Source organism: Phodopus roborovskii, unplaced genomic scaffold, assembly GCF_943737965.1.
Source record: "Phodopus roborovskii unplaced genomic scaffold, PHOROB, whole genome shotgun sequence".
NCBI classification, from domain to species: domain Eukaryota; kingdom Metazoa; phylum Chordata; class Mammalia; order Rodentia; family Cricetidae; genus Phodopus; species Phodopus roborovskii.
Window position 1 is genome coordinate 15,345,273 of NW_026126482.1, and position 19,860 is coordinate 15,365,132.

At 43.9% G+C, this 19,860-nt stretch overlaps 1 protein-coding gene across 7 annotated transcripts in view; it reads left to right on the forward strand.

The window, feature by feature from the left end:
• Kif13a (kinesin family member 13A) overlaps window positions 1-19,099 on the forward strand; it is a 177,642-nt gene extending 158,543 nt beyond the window's left edge. For 3 of the 7 annotated variants that reach the window (XM_051194333.1, XM_051194334.1, XM_051194340.1), the window contains 7 exons: window positions 1,064-1,111; window positions 2,657-2,762; window positions 5,006-5,157; window positions 5,695-5,799; window positions 6,178-6,219; window positions 13,077-13,862; window positions 17,539-19,099. In XM_051194333.1, coding sequence (XP_051050290.1) covers window positions 1,064-1,111; window positions 2,657-2,762; window positions 5,006-5,157; window positions 5,695-5,799; window positions 6,178-6,219; window positions 13,077-13,862; window positions 17,539-17,559 — 1,260 coding nt within the window. In that variant the 3' untranslated portion in view covers window positions 17,560-19,099. The remainder of the gene's footprint in view (window positions 1-1,063; window positions 1,112-2,656; window positions 2,763-5,005; window positions 5,158-5,694; window positions 5,800-6,177; window positions 6,220-13,076; window positions 13,863-17,538) is intronic. The other 4 variants (XM_051194338.1, XM_051194339.1, XM_051194336.1 and 1 more) reach the window with 3 other exon arrangements.
• The last annotated feature ends 761 nt before the right edge of the window (window positions 19,100-19,860 follow it).

Sequence of the window (19,860 nt, forward strand, 5' to 3'; positions counted from 1 at the left end):
CTGGAATGTGCCGGCCAGCCAGGCTTGCCAAAAATGGCAAGTTGTGAGTTCACTTAAAGACCCTGTCTCAAAAATGCAAGGTGGAAAGCAACAGAAAAAGACACCTGAAAGTGAACTCTGCCCTTTACATGTGTGAGCATAGGCAGGCAGGCATACACACACGCACACCACACTTAAACACACACACAAGATAGATGAGAGACTCACAAGTGATAAATTGAAATCACTCTCTTAGGCTGGGGATATAGGTCAGTGTAGCGTGCTTGCCCAGCATATGCAATGCTCCAGATTCAATCCTCAGTATTACAAAAGAAGAAAAGAGGAAATGCATTTGTGTGCAAAAGCACACACACACACACACACAGAGTTTTGTCTTTTGGGTGTTTTGTTATGTAGCCCTAGGTGCTCTTGAACTCACAGAGATCACCTGCCTTTACCACCTAAGCAATAGGACTAAGGATATGTACCACCATGCCCAGCTAATTGAATTATTTTTAAAAGACACTCTCTTAATTAAGTTATTTATCAAGGAAAAGCTTTTAATACAAATTAAAACATATGTAGAACTAACTGATAATAGAAATTGCACAAACTAATACTTGTGGAATGCAAAGTGGTACTTAAATGGAAATCGTTAGCCTTAAAATGCCTCCTTTGCCACTTGCCAGTGAGAATTCTAGACAGAAGAGAACAATGGAAGAGTAAGAACTATTATTAAGAAACAGGGGTGAGACGTGCAGTGGTAGCTAGCCCATGCCTGTTATTCCAGCACTCTGGAGGCAGAGACGGAATTCTGTAAATTCAGGACCAGCCTGATCAATAAAAAATTGAGTTCAAAGATAGCTAGAACTGTTACACAGAGAAACCCTGTCTCAAAAAATAAAATAATATAAAATAAAATAAAGTAAAAGAGCATGGGGCCCAGTAACATTCAGGAGGCAGAGGTAGGAAGTCTCTGCAAGTACCAAGCTGGCAAGAGCCATAATGAAATCCTGTCTCAAAAAAAAAAAGATGATTATTAAATAAATGAATCATATTGATAAAAAGTGTTCATCTCTTACAGGTCTCCTCTAGCAGGCCAGACCTCTCTGGTTTTGATGAAGATGATAAGGTATGTATGTTAGGATGAGCTAGCTTATCAATACCATTAAAGTTCTTAAGAATAAGCCAGGCGTAGGTGGCACACACCTTTAATCCCAGCACTCTGTGAGTTCGAAGCCATCCTGATCTACAGAGCTAGTTCTAGGACAGGTAGGGCTGTTACACAAAGAAACCCTGTCTTAAAAAAAGCCAACCCCCCCCCCAAAGTTCTTACAAATATACTGTGAGTGCACAGGTGCATATTTTTGTGTTAAAGATTTATGTATATGTTTGCCTACGAGTATGTCCACTATTTGCATGCAGTACCCACAGGAACCAGAAGGTGGCACTGAAGCCCCCAGAACTGGGGCGGCAAATGGTTGTGAGTCAACTTGTGAGTACCGGGAGCAAAACCCAGGTCCTTTGATGAGTGTTTTTAACCACTGAGCCATCTCTCCAGCACCTGTGCTTATACGTTTCGTTTATATATTTGAGAAATGTAAACTTCAGTCCTTAAAGGCAGCGACTCCTAAGGTGCAACGACTCCTGTGAGTGTCCCGTTAGCCCACCAGTGGCTGTGGCTATTCATAGTTTAAAATCTCCGGTTTAGGTCAAATAACCATACCATTTAGTTTCCTCAGACAGTTCCAGCTTGGGCTGCTGTCCAGGCAGAATTATGGATAGAAGGGCCACCTTTTTGAAAGGGTTTTAGTCTGGCCTTTAAATCATTCAGTCACCACAGACATGTGTCAGATAAATACATAAACAAGTGATTGCCTCTAGGGAGGGAGGGAGCGAGGTAGATGGGGCTACATAGGATTTCAAAGATAGTTTCACAGAGAGCATGGTGACTCCTTTAATTAATCCCAGCACTCCCTAGGCACATGGCAGCAGGTCTCTGTGAGTCTGAGGTCATCCAGGGCTACGTAGTGAGAGTCTTTGTCCTAAAATAATATTTTTCATTATATTTGTAGTGATTTTATTAAATCTTAAAATATAAAAAAAAATGCTAACTTTGCTTACTGGATAGTGTTTTAATCATGTTATAATCATCATTACTATATATGTTGAAAATGTTTTGCAATAAAAGTAAAACAAGGGGAGCATATACTAAAATTAATTAAGAATTCTTTTTAAAAATTTACAGCTGGGCTATGGTGGCGCAGGCCTTTAATCCCAGCATTTGGGAAGCAGAGGCAAGCAGGGCTCTGTGGATTATAAACCAGCCTCATCTACTAAGCAAGTCCCAGGACAGCCAGGATTACACACAGTCACAAGAAACAAACAACAACAAAATTACAAGAGTTAGGTATAGTACATGCCTTTCATCCCAGCACCTGGGAGGTAAAAGCATAGGTAATATGCATCTCTCTGAGTTCGATGCCAACAAGGACTACATAGCCAGACCCTAGCTCAAAAACACAAAGCAAACAAATCAAAGAAAAAAATGAGGAGGGTAAAAGAGGGGGAGGGGAGGAAAGACAGAAAGAAACAGAAACTGAAACACTGGCTGCCTTTCCCATTTTTTTTTTTAAGAATGATTTCTTCGCAGTTGACCTGTATTTTCACTTTGCAGGGCTGGCCTGAGAACCAGTTAGACGTGTCTGACTACAGCCCCAGTTACCAAGATGTTGCATGCTATGGAACTTTACCCAGGGACTCGCCTCGCAGGAGCAAAGAAGGTAGTGGTGGTGGGATGGCTTGCGGTGATACTCCACTCAAGCAGATGTTCAAAACCTGTCTTCTTCACCAGAATACCCGCCTCCACTTCCTGCATTTCTTCTGTGTGCCCTACGTAGCAAAATTGTGCATGCATGTGCGTAGTGCTGGGGATGGACCCAAGAACATCATGCCTGCTCGGCAAGCACTCTCCAGCCTAAGAGAATACTTTGCTATTTAAAATTCCCCAAATCACTTCTCAGTCCGTCATGTTCTGACCTGGTTTTGAGACACACATAATTCTCATTCAGTTTTCTTAACCAAGAGAGTATTTACCTGTCATCTTTCTATATCCAAATGTTTAAGGAAATCTGATTTCTGATACCTAACACAGGTTCATAAATGATAGCAGAAATGAATTTGGTCAGTGGTAACATTATTATGTAAATACATAGTCTCCTAGTGCCTTGAGGAGACCATCAGTCTATGGAAATATAAATCAACTATTTGCTTCTATCTTGTATTTGACCTACCAAAAATCAAGAATCAGTGTATCAGGAATTGGAAAGAGAACAGAAGGAGATAAAGGCCAAACATGGTAAATCATTATGCTTCCACAGAACCAGTTGGCTTGAGGAAAAAGGGACATATACAAGAGAATGTTATAAACTGTTCATTCACTGAGTATACCTAATGAGCTTCTGGTTGCTTTACAATATAACCATGGGGGCCGGGTGTGGTGGCCCACACTTTTAATCCCAGCACCCAGGAGGCAAAGGAGGTGTCTCTCTGAGTTCAAAGTCAGCCTGGTCTTCTACAGGGCTACACAGAGAAAACCCTGCCTTAAGGAAAAGATATATATATGAAATAATATAGAGCAAATATAATATTCAGTGATAAATACATGCAGATTATAAAGACCTTGGTAATTCAGAGGTGAAGAGTCAGCTTGAGCTGGAATTGATCTAATAAATGGTGCTTAAGATGGATTATGAAAAGGGTTAAGGGGCTGGGGAGATGGCTTCTGCTCTATTGCAGAAGACCTGGGTTTGATGCCCAGCACCCACATGACTGCTTAAAATGATTTGAAATGGCCGGCGGTGGTGTTGCACACCTTTAATCCCAGAATCCAGGAGGCAGAGGCAGGCAGAGCTCTGTGAGTTTGAAGTCAGCTCTGTTCTACAGAGCTAGTTCTAGGACAGGCTTCAAAGCTAAAGAGAAACCCTTCTCAGAAAAAAAAAAACAAACAAAATCCCCCAAAACCAAAAAAAAAAAAAAAAAAAAAAAAAACCATTTGTAACTCTAACCCTAGGGGATCTAAAACCTTTTTCTGGCCTCTCTGGGCACCAGGCATGCATGTGGTACACTCACATACATGCAGATAAAACACCCATATGCATAAAATAATTACTTATTAATAATAATTTTTAAAAAGAAAATATTTAAAATTTTTATTTCTGATTCTCACTGACCAGCCCTTTAATAATTCTCTGTAACTTTTGAGGCTTATATTTGTTCTATTTTATTGTTATTATATTTATTTTGCGTATATTGCATGAGAAGGGGGAGTTGTGGGTGTAAGTGTGTCATAGCACATATGTCAAGGTCACAGAACAACTTGGGGGAGTGTGTTCTCTCTTTCCACAGTGTGGGTTCCAGGGACTGAACTCGGGTGGACAGTTTGATGGCACGCACTTTTCCCTAAGGAGCTGTCTTACTAGCCTAATTCATCCCTGTTCCTACCTCCATCCATTGGAATGCAGAACCAAGTGCTGGCATATTATTCCCACTATTGTATCAGGCATTGCTGTGGATGGGGGTATTAACTCTCCATCGCTGTGACAAGCTACCTGAGAAGAATTAGAATAAGGAAGGAAGGTTTATTTGGGCTCATGATTTCAAAGGTTTTGCTCCGAGATCAGCTTGCTTCATGGTTTAAAGCAAGGGAAGAGCAGAACATCATAGCAGGAAGGGGCTGTGATGGTGGCTGCTTCTCATCTCCAGAACGGAGGACGAGAAGAGAAACCAGGGGCAAGAAACCATACCCTTCAGAGACATAGCCCAGTGACTGTACTTCCTCCATTCATATGTGAACTCATCAGCGTATGTCTCCATTGGTGAGGCTGGCAACCTCGTGATACAATCACTTCTCAATACATCCTTCAGCTGGGGGCCAGCACTAGGTTATGGCCCAGCTTCCTGTGTGCCTGTGACTGTGCTCTGCGTTCTGCTATCTGTAAACTCGTGTCCTTTTTGTATCCCTCAGGTTGTCCACCAGAGAATCCTCATGCCTTAACAGTCAGCCCTTTTAAAGCATTCTCTCCTCAGCCACCAAAGTTTTTCAAACCCCTAATGCCCGTAAAAGAGGAGCATAAGAAAAGGATAGCCCTCGAAGCGAGACCGCTCCTAAGCCAAGAGGTAAATGCTTGACTTCTCTATACTGTGTCAAACAGAACGGAACGGTGCTGTCCTCAGAGAGCAGTGCCTTGAGGTCACATGTTGGATGCTGCATGTGAACATGCATGGGTTACGTCAGTCGTGGAGCCCATGCTCAAAGGCCTTTTTTTCTCAAGCATGTGGGGCTGTGGTAGGAGGTTTGATGATTACTGCCCAGGTTTTACTTCTCTGCATCAATCATGTTTTGGTCTTTCATATCTTCTGAGAGAGAGAGAGAGAGAGAGAGAGAGAGAGATGCCTGATAGATATTTTGAAGACATGACAGGCCTTTATGTATTTACTTGTTAATAAAACTAATGATGTGTCTTGCCACAGAATATGTGCATCCCGGTCAGATTTCACCAGTAGTTTAACTGTGATCTGTAACATCGGCTGCCGCGTGACTCACATGTAATGAAAGTGGTGTCGTTGCTATTGCTAACATGCATGTACTTAGTGGATATTTTGGCTGTGATCGTCTCTTGTGTGTGATGCATCTATGTGTCTTAACCTTTGCAGAGCATGTCTCCATCTCAGGCACATAACCCTGGCTGCATTGTACCCCCAAGAAGCAATGGCAGCAGCATGCCAGTAGAACACAGTAGCAAACCTGAGGAGGAGATTGTAAGTTCTGGAATGTTTCCGTCATATTGCCTGGTGGTGGGTTGGAAACCCTTTTTGCAATCTGCCTTGCAAATGCTTCCAAAGAACTTAAGACACGTGTTGCGTCTTGACTTTACAAATGAAATGTGACCCTTGATAATGACATTTTGCATGAATGTAACCTTGACCTGTGATTTTGTTTTGTTTTGTTTTGTTTTTCTAAGTGTTCTTTCTATTTTATTTAACTCATTTTTTTTTTTTTTTTACATCATCTCACGTTTCCTTAGATAAAGGGGAAAGGCATCTTTGAGGGCTGTGGTCATTATAAAGGAAAGCAAAACAAAAACCAGTTTAACTAATACCTAAAATCTCTCTAATGTGTCTGTGCGTATTGCCCAGATTCTGAAGTTAATCTACCTAGAAGAATTGCATTTACTCGGTGTAAGTAACCCTGCACTTAGCTGTGGGTGTGTCTGAAAGCTTCCTTGTGTTGCTGCTATCAGGATGACTGTGTAGTTTGTAGCTGCTCTGCTGCCATCATCATCAGCCCCCATCCACATCCCTCCAGGTCCAGTAGCTCTTGTTACCTACCTGGCAAAATACAGTCCAACCTGGCTGTTCTCAGCCTGACTTTTAGAGTGATTTATCTGTACACTCACCACAGGTAAGGCAGAACCCTGCCTGCAGAGTTCTAAAGCTGCATATTCAAAGTGCTAGAAGGGATAGCTCGCACCTTGAGATGGAAAGTTCTAGGCCAGCCTGGACTGTAGAGCTAGGTCCTGTCTCCCAGTAAATGAAATAAAATACTTGAAATGTCATTTTTCAAACACCATTATCCCTGGTACTTTTGATTATAAGTTAGATCTCAATTTAAAACCAACTTAAGAAAGGGAAAAAAAAAAAAAAAAAAAAAAAAAAGCCAAAAAACAAACCTGTAGGTTTGTAAGCCTGGAAAGAACCATGTGATTTTCTTTCTCTGCTTTTACTCTCCTATGGCTTGGGGGTGGGGGACACCAGCCTGGGACAGGAGGAGGCTGTTTGATGTTCACTGCTGCCTGTGGGCTGCCATGCTGAGCTGTGTGAGAAGTCTCATTCCCAGCTAGATCCATTCATGGGTGCATCGGTGTGAGATCCCTTAGCCACACCACACAGTGCAAACACTAACTGCATCTTCAACCTGGCCCGCAATGGGCCACTCATCTGCATGCTGAGCTGCCAACTGGGTCATAAGCAATGACTCCTCCTCCCTAAATGAGGAAGGAGGAAAAGGCATACCCTTCCTTATGCACCCCTATTTCTAAGTTCTGTTTGCCTGCCCCAGGTTCTGATGAGAAAGAGGGTACACACCACAGGCTGCTCCTTCTACTCCATGAGTCTTAAAGAGCCAGCCCCCATGTCCCCTGTCTGTCTGAGAACTGCTGGGTACACTAAAAGGCCCAGTGGCGTTGCCTTTACTGTCAGATTGTCTGGCTATGTGTCTGACATGTCTGTCTATTGGTTGACATGACTCTCAACCCTAATTGTAGAGACATAAAATTAAAACCATTTATTCTTCTACAGCACCCATCAGTGACTGCCCAGTGTTTCTTTTGGTGCAGTTCACACAGATGTGCAGTTCACACAGATATGCGGTTCTCACAGATATGCAGTTCACACAGATGTGCAATTCTCACACATGTGCAGTTCACACAGATGTGCAGGTCTCACAGATGTGAGGTTCACACAGCTTGCCCATGGTTACTTCCCTGGCTTTCCCTTAAAGACCTTAAAACAAAGCCCACCCCGGCAGGCAGACTGAAGGATGGCACTAGAGTCTCTTGACCCAAGAAACCTCAAGCAGCCCTTCGGTTCTGTGTGACCAAATGCATCTTGTGTGGATGCTGAGCAGGATTGAGCCGCACCCTTTCTGTTATTGGGATCTGACTTGAGAAAGCTGGCTCTGCTGTCCTTGGAAAAACAGCTGCTGCGCATGCGCTCTCTGGGCTGTTGCAGTACTTTGTTCTGTTGGTTAGGTTCTGGGGTGTTTTGGTAAAGTCAGTGCCTTGCTTGTTTGAGCTGGGATTTTTGTTTTCTTTGAGAAGCAGTCATTGTATTTCCCCTCTTATAAATGGGCACGAGCTGTTTCCTTCATATGTTGTTTTGTTTTGTTTCTTTGTTTTGTTGTTGTTGTGGTTTGGTTTGTTTTTTTTTTGTTTGTTTGCTTTTTTGTTTTTGAGACAGGGTCTCACGATGGAGCCCATGGTGGCCTCGAATTCATAGTCCTCCTACTTCTGCCTCTTGAACATAGGAATGCAAGGATCACTTTCAGTTTTTTATTTTTATCCCTTATTGTGATACAGGGTATTGGATCCAGGGCTTGCAACAGGCAGTCTGTCACTAAGTCCCTTTCCTGTTTTTTTGTTTTGTTTAATTAATATTTTGAAATAAGGTCTTGCTAAGTTTCCCGGGCTGGTGTTGGCCTCACCGTGTAGCCCAGGAAGGCCTTTTGACTTGCAATCCTCTTACCTCAGCCTCCCAAGAAGCTGTGGTAACGTGTGTACCACTATGACCAGCTTTGAGCTTTTTTTTTAATTATGAGGCATAGAGAATAGCAGTAAGCACTTTCCCCCTGTGTCCACAAAACCCTCTCTGGTCTGGCATAAGCAACATCTCATGGAAGAAACAGGTTTGGAGTGATAGAGCAATTTGTCCCAAGTCACACAGTTACTGAGAGTAGAAGGCACAGACCCACATCCTTAGCATAACTGAGTATGGTTCAGTGCTCTGCCTCCTAGCCCCTGGGCCCCTGGTAGAAGTGCTGGAGGCCCCTGGCAGGCAGCCCTGAACAAACCTCCACAAGCTAATTATAGTGGCAGCAGAAATTGTGTGACTCTCCCTGCTAAGAGCCACTGTCACTGCTTCGGTAATGGGCTTCGTCCCTTTTGTAAAAAATAATCAGAGCCTTTTGTCTATAGAGAAATGTCACCTTCATAGGTTAAATGGGAAAAACATCAAATCACAAGGGCAATAGTTACAGGGAAGCCCGAAAGCCTGACTCTGCTCCACATGGAGGTCAGGCTGTAACCTCTTTTGCTTCTGAATCATCTGTAGGCAGGTGCTCGGTTCAGCATCCTTTAAGATTCGGCAGTAAATGACATTTTTGTATGTCCCATCTGACTAAAGTCCCCCCACATGCATTGTAAGCCAGACAACTCTCTTATTTTCCTTCTTGGAGGCATCTCTTCAGAAAAATTTCAATTTGTTTTTAAATGTTGGGAAACATTTAATACCTCCTAAGGTTTTTTTGTTTTGTTTTGTTTTGATTTCTGGCATAAGTCATCCTTACGTCTTTAGCCTGTTTCCTACTTGAACTCCATTCCCTACTTGACCCTTCCGGTTTCCCCTGGGTCAGTCTTTACGAATCCTTTACGAATAAATCTTATCTCAGTGAGTCTGATACATTTCTACCCATTAAACTAACAGCTCCTTCCAGCAAACAGTATTTTAGAAAGATGAAAATCCCTGACCACAACCCATCATCTGCAAAATTGCTTTTTTTTTTTTTTTTTTCTTTTTGCTAATTGTATTGGGTACTCTTGGGCTTGGAGAATTACATTATTTTTGCTAGCTTAAATTAAGCAAATAAAGAATAGTAAAACTTGAAACTCAATTTTCAGCCTAAATATGATGAATACAGAATGTGAAAATACAGGAATGGGCTGACGACCGAGATAGTCTGCCCATGCTCTATTGTTTTATCAGCGTCAGTGCACAGGGAAAGAATGCCGGGCCCCGTCCGTCCCATCCCATATACATTTGGGGGAGGAGGGTGGGTTTTTTTTTTCTTTTCTTTTTTCACAGTGTTAGTGATCAAACTCAGTGCCTTGTATGTGCTGGTGAATACTTTACCAAGAGAGCTACACCCCTCTCAGCCTGCATTAGTTACTTTTCTATCGTTGTGGTAAAGAGCCATGACCAAGGCAATGCATAAAAGAAAGCATTTAATTGGGCTTACGGTTTAAGAGAGTTAGGATCCATGATGGCAGCATGAAGACGCATGGCAGGAAGAGCTCAGAGCGTACATCTCAGACCCTAAGCGTGAAGTAGAGAGAACTAGCCTGAAGTGTAGTTTTTTGAAACCTCAAAGCTGGCCCCTGGTGACACACCTCCTCCACAAAGCTACCTCCAGCCCTTCCCAAGCAGTTTTCAATCACATCCAAACCATAGCACAATCCCCTCCCAGTTTAAATAAAACTTTATTAGATTTACTTATCTGTACATGACGTGCATGCCTATGTGTGGGTAGCCCATGCCACAGCACACATGTGGAGGTCAGAGGACAACATGCAGGAATCGGTTCTCTCTATTCACTTTGTGAGTTCCTTTATCTTTACCCACTGAGCCATCTTACTGTCCTTACTTGTTTTTAAAATAAAAAATGGAAAGAAGAGATTTATTTAATTTAAAAAGCAATCAAAGATTAGGATACAAGGGTACTTACATCCTAACTGAGCCTGATGGCACAGACCTTTACTCTCTCTTCCCTGGGGAAGTAGTCTCTGTGAGTCAAGACCAGCCTGGTCTATGTAGCAACTTGCAGTCCCTCAAGGACTGCACAGTGAACCCTGTCTCGAAACGGAACAAAAAGATACAGGGGCAAAGTGAGCATTTCCTTGTCGAAGCTTTTGTTTTGTTAATTTCGAAAACTTTGTCATTGCTATTTGATAGTCACCTTTCAGTAGCCCGGGAACTACGATTGTTGATTTCTTCAATGAGTTTATACTCACTCTTTTCCCCTTTGGAAGAGTTCTGAGGATTGAACTGAGGGCTTTACATGCCCTAAGCATGTGTCACAAAATGTACCTCCAACTGTCAGTTAAATGTTTTAAAACTTTGTATATTAACTTTTAGTTGAAGTGACAATAAACAATACTAACTTTTGGCTGAGCGGTGGTAGGCCAAGTTCCAGGACAGGCTCCAAAGCTACAGAGAAACCCCGCCTTGAAAAACAAAACAGCAAAATATTAACTGTTTTTTTTTTTTTTTAAAGCCAGAGTCTTATGTAGCACAAGCTAATCTCCAAGTCACTATGTAGCCCAGCCTTTTCTCAAAGTTACTATGTAGCCCAGGCTTGTCTCAAAGTCACTATGTAGCTGAAGATGACCTTTTACTTCCGATCTTCCAACCTCGGAACTTGTGAGTGCTTGAGTGTAAGCATGTGCTACCACACCTGGTTAGGGAGGGCTGGAGATCAAGGGTATGCTAGGCAGAGAGGGACTCTATCAACTGAGCTACATCCCCAGCCCTATTAAACTATTTTGGGGGTGTTTAAATCTCATAAGATTATGTGATGCAAAAGAAAATATTGCTAATCAAATTCAACAGATGAAATTTATTTTTATTTATGAGTAGCCATCTGCCTCATTTTGATGATCTCCCCTTTTTCTCATCTAAATAATATGCCCCCTGTGCAGCCCTAATGAGGAAGGCGTTTGGGTCCTGGCTTTCTATAGTCATCTGGTTATTGTAATTGTACAGATGTTTTGAGTGGGACAGGGATAAAGCTATTTCTGAGATTTTTAAGTTAGTAGAGCTCAGGACTCTTCTTGGAATAAGAACTCAGGGTTGTACCTTAGTGAAGGAGGGACCATGTCCCTTCTCACTCAGCCCAGGCATTCCCAGCAACAGAAGGCACACAGTGGGAGCTCGCCTGTTAGTTCTTAAAACAAAGTCACATCTTAAAATCATTGCTTGCTGGGCATGACGGCTCACACCTCTGACCTCAGTATCCAGGAGGCCAAGGCTGGAGGATTGCCATGGTTTTGAAGCCAGGGTGAGCTACATGGGGAGTTCTAGACCATTCTGATTATAGAATAAGACCTGGTCTAAAAGATTAGTGTGTGTGTGTGTGTGTGTGTGTGTGTGTGTGTGTGTGTGTATTAGAAGTGATATATGCTGTGTTGCTGGGTATATAGGAGATTAGCTTAAGATAGATTAGATGGTGTCAATTATTTTTCTACTCTGTATAAGGCTAGCAATATAGATGGCACCACAGGTGAGGGGGCTTGCTGTCAAGCCTGACAACCCGAGTTTGATCCCTGGGACTGGCTGTCGAAAGAGAAAACCAACTTCCACACATGTGCTGTGGCATGCAAGTGCAAACACACACTCTCTACACACATACATAAAAAATAACTTTAAATGTCCTTAACAATATTTCTCAGGGCTGGAGAGATGGTTCAGCAGTTAAGAACTTGTTCTTTAGTTCAGTTTCCACATGGCAGCTTGCAGCCATCTGTAACCCCAGCTCCAGGACATTCCATGCCCTCTTCTGGCATCAGGCAGCAGGCACACATCACATTCATATACACAAAATAAATTTAAATACTTATAAAAAGAATTTTTATAACAAAATAAATGTATCATTTGTTTGGCAGAGACTGCGTTGATACCCACTTTTGTAAATTTTCCAGTCTTTGCCAGTTCCCAAGCTACCTAACTCTGGAGAATTCTCTTGGTAGTCACGCGCTAACTTCCTTGTTCTCTAGCTAAACCTCTCTCTGCTTCTCACAGATCCAGGAAAGCAACAATTGATGAATTGCTAGCATGTTTCCCTGTTACAGCGTTTACTGAAATGTTGAGTGCAAGGTTCAGGGTTTTTCTCTGGCCTCCTAAATGAGTTCACAAACTTCCCCAGATGGCCTGGATCTTCTGCACTCTGCTTCTGTGGGTTGAAGATCGTCAGACCAAACAAAGAAGCCCATTCCTCTGCCTTAGGCAGGACATGCCTCTGCTCATGACTGAGAAGAGGAGAAATGTCATGCTGACATTTGCCCATCAATCCAGTTCCTTTTCTTAAACCAGAGGAAGATAGCCTTCCAATGAGCATCGAGTAAATACAGAAAAAATAGATGCATTCCTGTTAGGCAACAATGTGTCTATATTCACAGTCTCAGAGAATAAGATGTTTACTTCCATAGGGGACAAGATTCGACTAGACTTAAGAAAGAGAGGCTAGGTCTGATGCTATATACCCATTCCCTGTTCTCAGGCGTAGAAGGCAAAGGATTGAGCAGTGGAGGCCAGTCTACATAAGGAATTCAAAGCCAGCATGAGCTTCATGAGAGAGGGAGGGAGGGAGGGAGGGAGGGAGGGAGGGAGGGAGGGAGGGAGGGAGGGAGGGAGGGAGGGAGGGAGGGAGGGAGGGAGGGAGGGAGGGAGGGAGGGAGACACAGGGATAGGAATGCCCTTACTAGAAGAGTGAAGTATGTCTCAATCAGACAGTTGCTATATGACTGGCCTTGGCTTCCTTGCTGTAGGATTCCGAAGAGGAGGAAAATGAGCTGGAAGCTATTAACAGGAAGCTGGTGCACACACAGCCTTATGTGCCAGTGGAGTTTGCTGACTTCAGTGTTTACAACGCCAGCCTGGAGAACAGGGAGTGGTCCTCTAAAGCAGGCCTGACAGACTCGAGTGTCTTGGAGAAAGCAGTGTCTCGGAGCCCTACAACCAGCAGCCTCACCAGTGGCTACTTCTCCCACAGTGCCTCCAACGCCACTCTGTCTGACATGGCAGTTCCTTCCAGCGACAGCTCAGACCAGCTAGCCATCTCAACAAAGGAGGTTGAGTGTAGTGAGCACCCTGGACCTTCCCTTGCACCTGACTTCAGACCAGCTTCAAATAAAGATCCTACAGAAGTAGAAAGAGGCTTGGGGAAGGATAAGACAATCACTACAACAGCCGAGGAAGACAGTGCCTTACCTAAGGGGAATGCATCACCCCAGAGCATCCCGGAGAAAAATTCCAGGATGCCGTGCAGGACTGCTTCATGTTCAGAACTGGATGCTGGCCTCAGCAAAAATGGTCAACCAGCCAGAGAATTCTGCCCAGGAGAGGTGACTATAGAACACACCACCAACATATTGGAGGACCATTCCTTCACAGAGTTCATGGGTGTGTCTGATGGCAAAGACTTCGATGGTTTGGCAGGTTCTGTTGGAGAGCCCTCTGGTGGGAGGGATCTTCCAAATGAAACAGACCATAAAAGTGTCCCAGATGGACTCCCAGATGCTGACCAGCTGCATTCCGAGATAGAGAACGAGCAGGTAATGATTCCCAGAGGCGGCCCTTTGGGTCCCACATTCTCAGTGAGTGCAGATCACAGGGTATCAGCTTCTCACCACAGTGAGATTTGCCGGAGAGCTCCATCGACCTCTGTGGTTGGGAAGATGGGTTCACTGCAGTGCACATTCCCAGCTGGTCCTTCTCAACTGCTGTGGGACAACAGCTCTGACTTGGGAATCAAAGCAGAACCACAGTTTTGGGGTTTTGTTGTCACAGTTTTGTTTTGTTTTTTTTTAATTGGAAAATGGGTTGGTTGACAGGTGGGCCATGTCCGACCCAACAGTAAATCTTCACATTCGTCCACTTGTTCATTGGTTAACTCAAGGCAGTCTGGTAGCACCGCCCATATTTCATCAGTTCTGTGATTCCTTCAGTTATCTTGTCTCCGTTAGAATTGTATCATGAGGACCCATGTAAAAGTTCAGGTCTGTGGCACCCATGTAAAAGCTGATTTATATATGGAGTTCCAGGACAGCCAGAGCCTACATAAGAAGACTCTGTGTCAAAACAAGCAAAAAGAAATATAAGGTTAGAATAGGTATAGAGGAAGACACGTGGTCTGCACTTTCCATGTTGCATTCATTGGTGTGTGTTCTCTTTCTCTCTCTCTCTCTCTCTCTCTCTCTCTCTCTCTGTGTGTGTGTGTGTGTGTGTGTGTGTGTGTGTGTGTGTGTCACAGAGAGAGAGAGAGATACACAGAGAGAGAAAGAACGGAGGGCTGGATTAGTGTAGCTCAGGAGTAGAGTATTAACCTAGCATATTTACCAAAGCAAGGCTTTGAGTTGTATCCCCAGCATCACAAAACATGTTATACTATGAGAAACACACACACACACACACACACACACACACACACATTTCCAGAGTGGAACTGACCTTATAAACATTGGTGCCCTTAGGTAGAAATGCACAAGTTTCCAGCCCAGCTCAACTTTGGGCTTTGGGTGCTTTACAGTGTCATTTAATTTTCATACTGGAGCAAAATGGGTTTTATTAAGGAAAAGCGGATTATATAGATTTTCACCTTCTAAGTGTTCTGTTCCTAAGTATTGCCATTTCTTCCCACTTACATTTCCTTTTTAATCCCATGCCAATGTGAACTACTGGAACATCAAGGCTCAGCAAAACATAGTTTACCAGACTGGTCAGAGACACCAAAGCCTGGTGAAGGAAGATAGGACAGCCACACCCATGGTGCCTCTCCCGGTTCTGTTGGGACTGTCACCTTTCCCCCATGCCTTCTGGACCAGTGCCCCAGACAGCGCAGTCACAGATTCTGTGGCCTGGCTACTACTGGCCTGGAACCCTGAAATTCAGAGACTTCCTGCCTCTGCCTCCAGAGTGCTAGATTACAGTCTGGAAACCCTATGCCTGAGTAAGGGAGGTCTGTTCAAGTCAGAAAAGGGCTTCCCCTGTGTAAGCATGCTAGTGGCTGGGAACACAGACTGAGCAGCTCATTGTTCATCATTGTGATTGCAAGCAAATGTGAATTTGTACCAAGTTCTCCATGTCCTTTATACTGATCTTGAAGCCAGTCTGATTTTCTTTTTCTTCTTTATTTTAGTTGTTGTTGTCCTGTTGCTTTGGCTTTTTGTTTTGTTTTGTTTTGTTTTTGAGACAGGGTCTCTAGCCCAGGCGGGTCTTAATAAACTCCCTGGATTTGAGGGTGACCTCACATTTCTGATCCCCCTGCCTCCACCTGTCCCATGCTGGGATTACAGGCATGTGCTACCACCTACTGTTTCTACTGTGGTGGAGGTGGAGCCCGAGCCTTCATGCCTGTTGGGTGGTCGCTCTGCCAACCGTGCTACATCGCCAGCCTTGTTGGTTTTGATGAATTTGTTAGATCTAAGGTAGGTTTCCTTTTCAGTCCTAAATACTCATTAGAGGACTGTGGAGAAACCCAATGAAACCCTCAGGAATTGCTCCACCCCAAGGCTCCACTTCATAAGGGGTGGGGCAGGGAACGTGAAGTTTGCCCAAACCCCAGGAGTAACAGAAGAGGAGATAAGGCTGTCTGAGGCCACACTGTAAGAATCCTGGCCTGCTGAAGAAAAAAAGAGAGGATGTAGTCCTTGCTTTGTTTTGCCCTGATGGATTGGAACACAAGAAGAAAGAGTTTCATTGTGAAACATCCTAGAATATTGAGTCCTTGCTGAAGAGCTTGGATTACAAATGTAATATAAGCCAGGGGTAGTGGGTGGGCACCCATCTGTCATCCCAGTACTCAAGACCAGTCAGGACGTGAGACCCTGTCCTCAAAATTCTAAAATAAATAATGTACAGAAACGTTGGTTGCATTAAAACAACGGCGGCATTATGGCATAGCAGTTCTCTCCCTCTCTCTCTCCCTCCCTCCTCCTCCACCCCTCCCGTCTCCAGCCCTGGCTGTCTTGGAACTCACTGTGTTTGTTGATCAGGCTGGCCTCAAACTCCCAGAGATCCACCTTCTACTGCTCCCAAGCTGTGGAACTAACAGTACACTTTACCACACTTGACTGGCAGTTCCTTTTCTTCGAAAAGAGTTCTGTGTGTGTGAGGAAGAGGGTCAGCTGGTAAATAAAGTACCTGCTACATTAGCATAAGGGACCAGAAAAGAGTTCTGTGTGTGTGAGGAGGAGGGTCAGCTGGTAAATAAAGTACCTGCTACATTAGCATAAGGGACCAGCTTTGGAAAGCCAGCACCCACTTGAAAAGTCTTGACATGAAGGAGCACACCTGTAATTCTACTACTCTGAAGACAGGCAGGCATATCTCCTGTGAGTTCGAGACCAGCCTGCTCTACACTCAATATCTTTCTCTGGCTTCTGTGGTGATATATTGTTTATGATTTAATAAAGCCAGTGAAGATCAGAATGCAAAGCCAGCCACACTAGATAGCCACAGAAGCTGTGCAGTAGTGGCACACACCTTTTATCCCAGGACTCAGGAGACAGAGGCATAGGGGTCTCTGTGAGTTCAAGGCCACCCTGGGCTACCTGAGAGTGAATCAGTCTAAAAGAGAAACAGAGCTCATGCCTTTAATCCGAACGCTAGAGAGAATGTATGGAGCTCAGTGAGGTCTCAGTGCAGTCTGAGATTTGGTGAGGAGCAGTGCAGTCTGGAGATGCAGTCTGAGGTTCGGCGGATCGACCCTTTGGTCTGAGCATTAGTGGAGGTGAGAGCTCTTTGGTAGCTGACTGCTTTGTTTCTCTGATCTTCAGTGGCTATATTAGATCATAAACAATGTATCACCACAGGCTTTCTCATGTACAAGCAAATGAAGTACACTTGTGTACACACACACACACAACATATACCATAAATACTCATATACAGCAACAGCTGTTTATAGGCTTGAGAGTGTAGCCTAGTGGTATAGTGTTTACCTAGCATGAATGAGGTCCTAGGTTCAACTCCAAATACTCAGAGGATATAAAAAGAAAGCAAAAGTCCATTTGGGAACCTTTTCCTCTAAAAGTTTGTGTGTGTTTGTTTTAATCTTGAAATTACTTAGAACATGGATCATTTCCCACAGATGCTTCACCCCGTTCCCTTAGATTCTGTAATGAATTCAATCTGGACCAACCCCTCAGGAAGCACCTTGGAGGATGGGCCCTGTGTGGGGGTGGGGAAATGGGGACAAGGAGCTTGGACTGACCAACCTCTATATTCCAGGAAGCCACGGCCACTTGGTAAGAGACAACCAAGCATCTGCAGGCATAGCTCGGCAGCTTCACGGATCCCACCATGGGACAGTACATGTCCCACCTTCAGACAGCTGTGACCCACCTTGACCTCAGACCAGCAAGGGGGAGCCCTGCACTTCCCCTCCCCAGTGGGAAAAGCAGCACTTTGTCCCACGGCGGCGGAATCACAGCCTCTGCTCTTTCCAGAAAGGAAAAGAACCGAAGTCTCGGCTTACCTGAGTGGCAGTATTTTTTGTTTGCACTTCCTACATGCCCTCTCTGTGTAAAGACCTCCACAGACTTAAACTTTATTCTTGTACATTTTTAATCAGTTCTTTCTGCAGACTCTGGAGTCAATGCTCTGATTTGTTTTATATATATATACATATATATATATACATATAAATAATATATATTATGTATGTGATTTGTGTATCTATGGTATGTCTGTTTGGAGACATATATCTGCACATTGAAATGCAGATAAGTGATTTGTCAAAAATCACAAGGTACTGGACTTTGTTACAAAGCGACCTGATGACTGCTTTGACACGAGCAGATGAAAAACTATTTTATTATCTAAGAATGAGGTTCTAAACCCCTCTTTGTAGAAAAGGCTGCAGGCGCTGTTCTTTATAACCAAAGCACTATGAGACTGAACGTCTTTGCTGTCCACTCTTGTTTTGTGTGAGTATATAATCTCACTTCCATCTGGTGCCATAGTACCCTTGGCTACCCAGCCATGTGCTGCCCTCTCCCCGGTCCCATTTCCTAAGCACACTGAGAAACAGCTATAACCTTTGGTCTTCCACCTAGCCTGATACCTGCTGACTTGATATTGACCGTTAACAATGGCTGGGGCTCCTACTCTAGCCTAGCATTTCCCATTCCCATCTAAGCAGGTGGAATGCGCAAGGCAGTATTACAAGCAGACACAAAGCTGTACAGAGAGTTGGGGATGGGTGCTGGGGGAGGAGTCTTGATTTGGGACTTCTCTATCAGTGTGTTTCAGCTTGGTAGATTCCATTGTGGTATGGTTTTGCCATTTTGCTTGATTCTGGAAAATGATGAAGAGATGGACTGAGCTATCAAGTTCATAGGTTTGCATGTCACCTTGAGGGGGGTTGATTACTGACCACTCTGTTGTCACATTTTTCCTTTCCAAACTCCCCTGCAAGTGGAGACATTATAGGATTGTGTGTGGAAATTTTTACAAAAAAAAATGTTTTATGGACTTATTCTGTAGATGCCTGTGCAGTGGACCTCTGTGTGTACAGCTACACGTGTGTTGTGAGAGAAAGTGAGAGAGCATGTGTGCAGTCTGCTGGTTTTTTTTTTTTTAAGTTCTTAGCATTGGTGAAGGACATACGGGAGATTTTACTGAAAAGCTGCTGTCTGTGTGTATAGTGAGCTGATGGTAGCATTTTACTATCATCTGTTTAAAACAAAAAAGGAAAACTGTAATTTATATTCCCTTTCAACTTTGTTGTATTTAATTGGTACAGCTCGTGTGTGTTTTAGAATACAAACTGTCTAATTCAGATTTTAAAGCATCGATTGTCTGTTCTTAATAACATTACAATGGAGCCGGGCGGTGGTGGAGCATGCCTTCCTTTAGTCCCAGCACTCGGGAGGCAGAGGCAGGCGGATCTCTGTGAGTTCGAAGACAGCCTGATTTACAAGAGCTAGTTCCAGGACAGGCTCTAAATCCACAGAGGAACCCTGTCTCTGAAACAACAACAAAACAAAACAAAACAAAACATTACAATGGGAGGTCAGAGTTCATGGGTAAAGTGTTGCCTGTCCAAGCATAAGGACCTACGTTCAGAACCCACATTTAAAAAAAAAGCTGGGCCTGGTGGCTTGTAGTGTGTGCTTGTGCTTAAACTCTCAGCTCTGGGGAGGTGAAGATAGTTGAGTCCCTGGGGCTCACCGGCCAGCCAGCTTCCTCTGAATCCCAGACCAGGGAGAGATTCTGTCTCCTAAAGCTGGGTGGGCAATGCCTGAGGAATGTCACCAACATTGTCCTCTAGGTTACATACCCACCCGTGCCATTAGGTTAAGGCCCAATGTATTTGTGTGCATAGCATACACACTGTTGCGGTGTCAGTAGGTCCGCTGACATGTATTGATTCACTGAGGACTTAGTGTCAACTAGGCACTATCCTAGGCACATCTGATGTTTACTTTGATCTCACTCGACAACACAGATGCTGCCGGCACCAGAGATACTAAGTGTTGAGTAAATGGAAAGCCAAGGCAGAGAAGTTGGCAACGGGGTTGTGGCAAAGCGGGGGATTCAGCCCACATT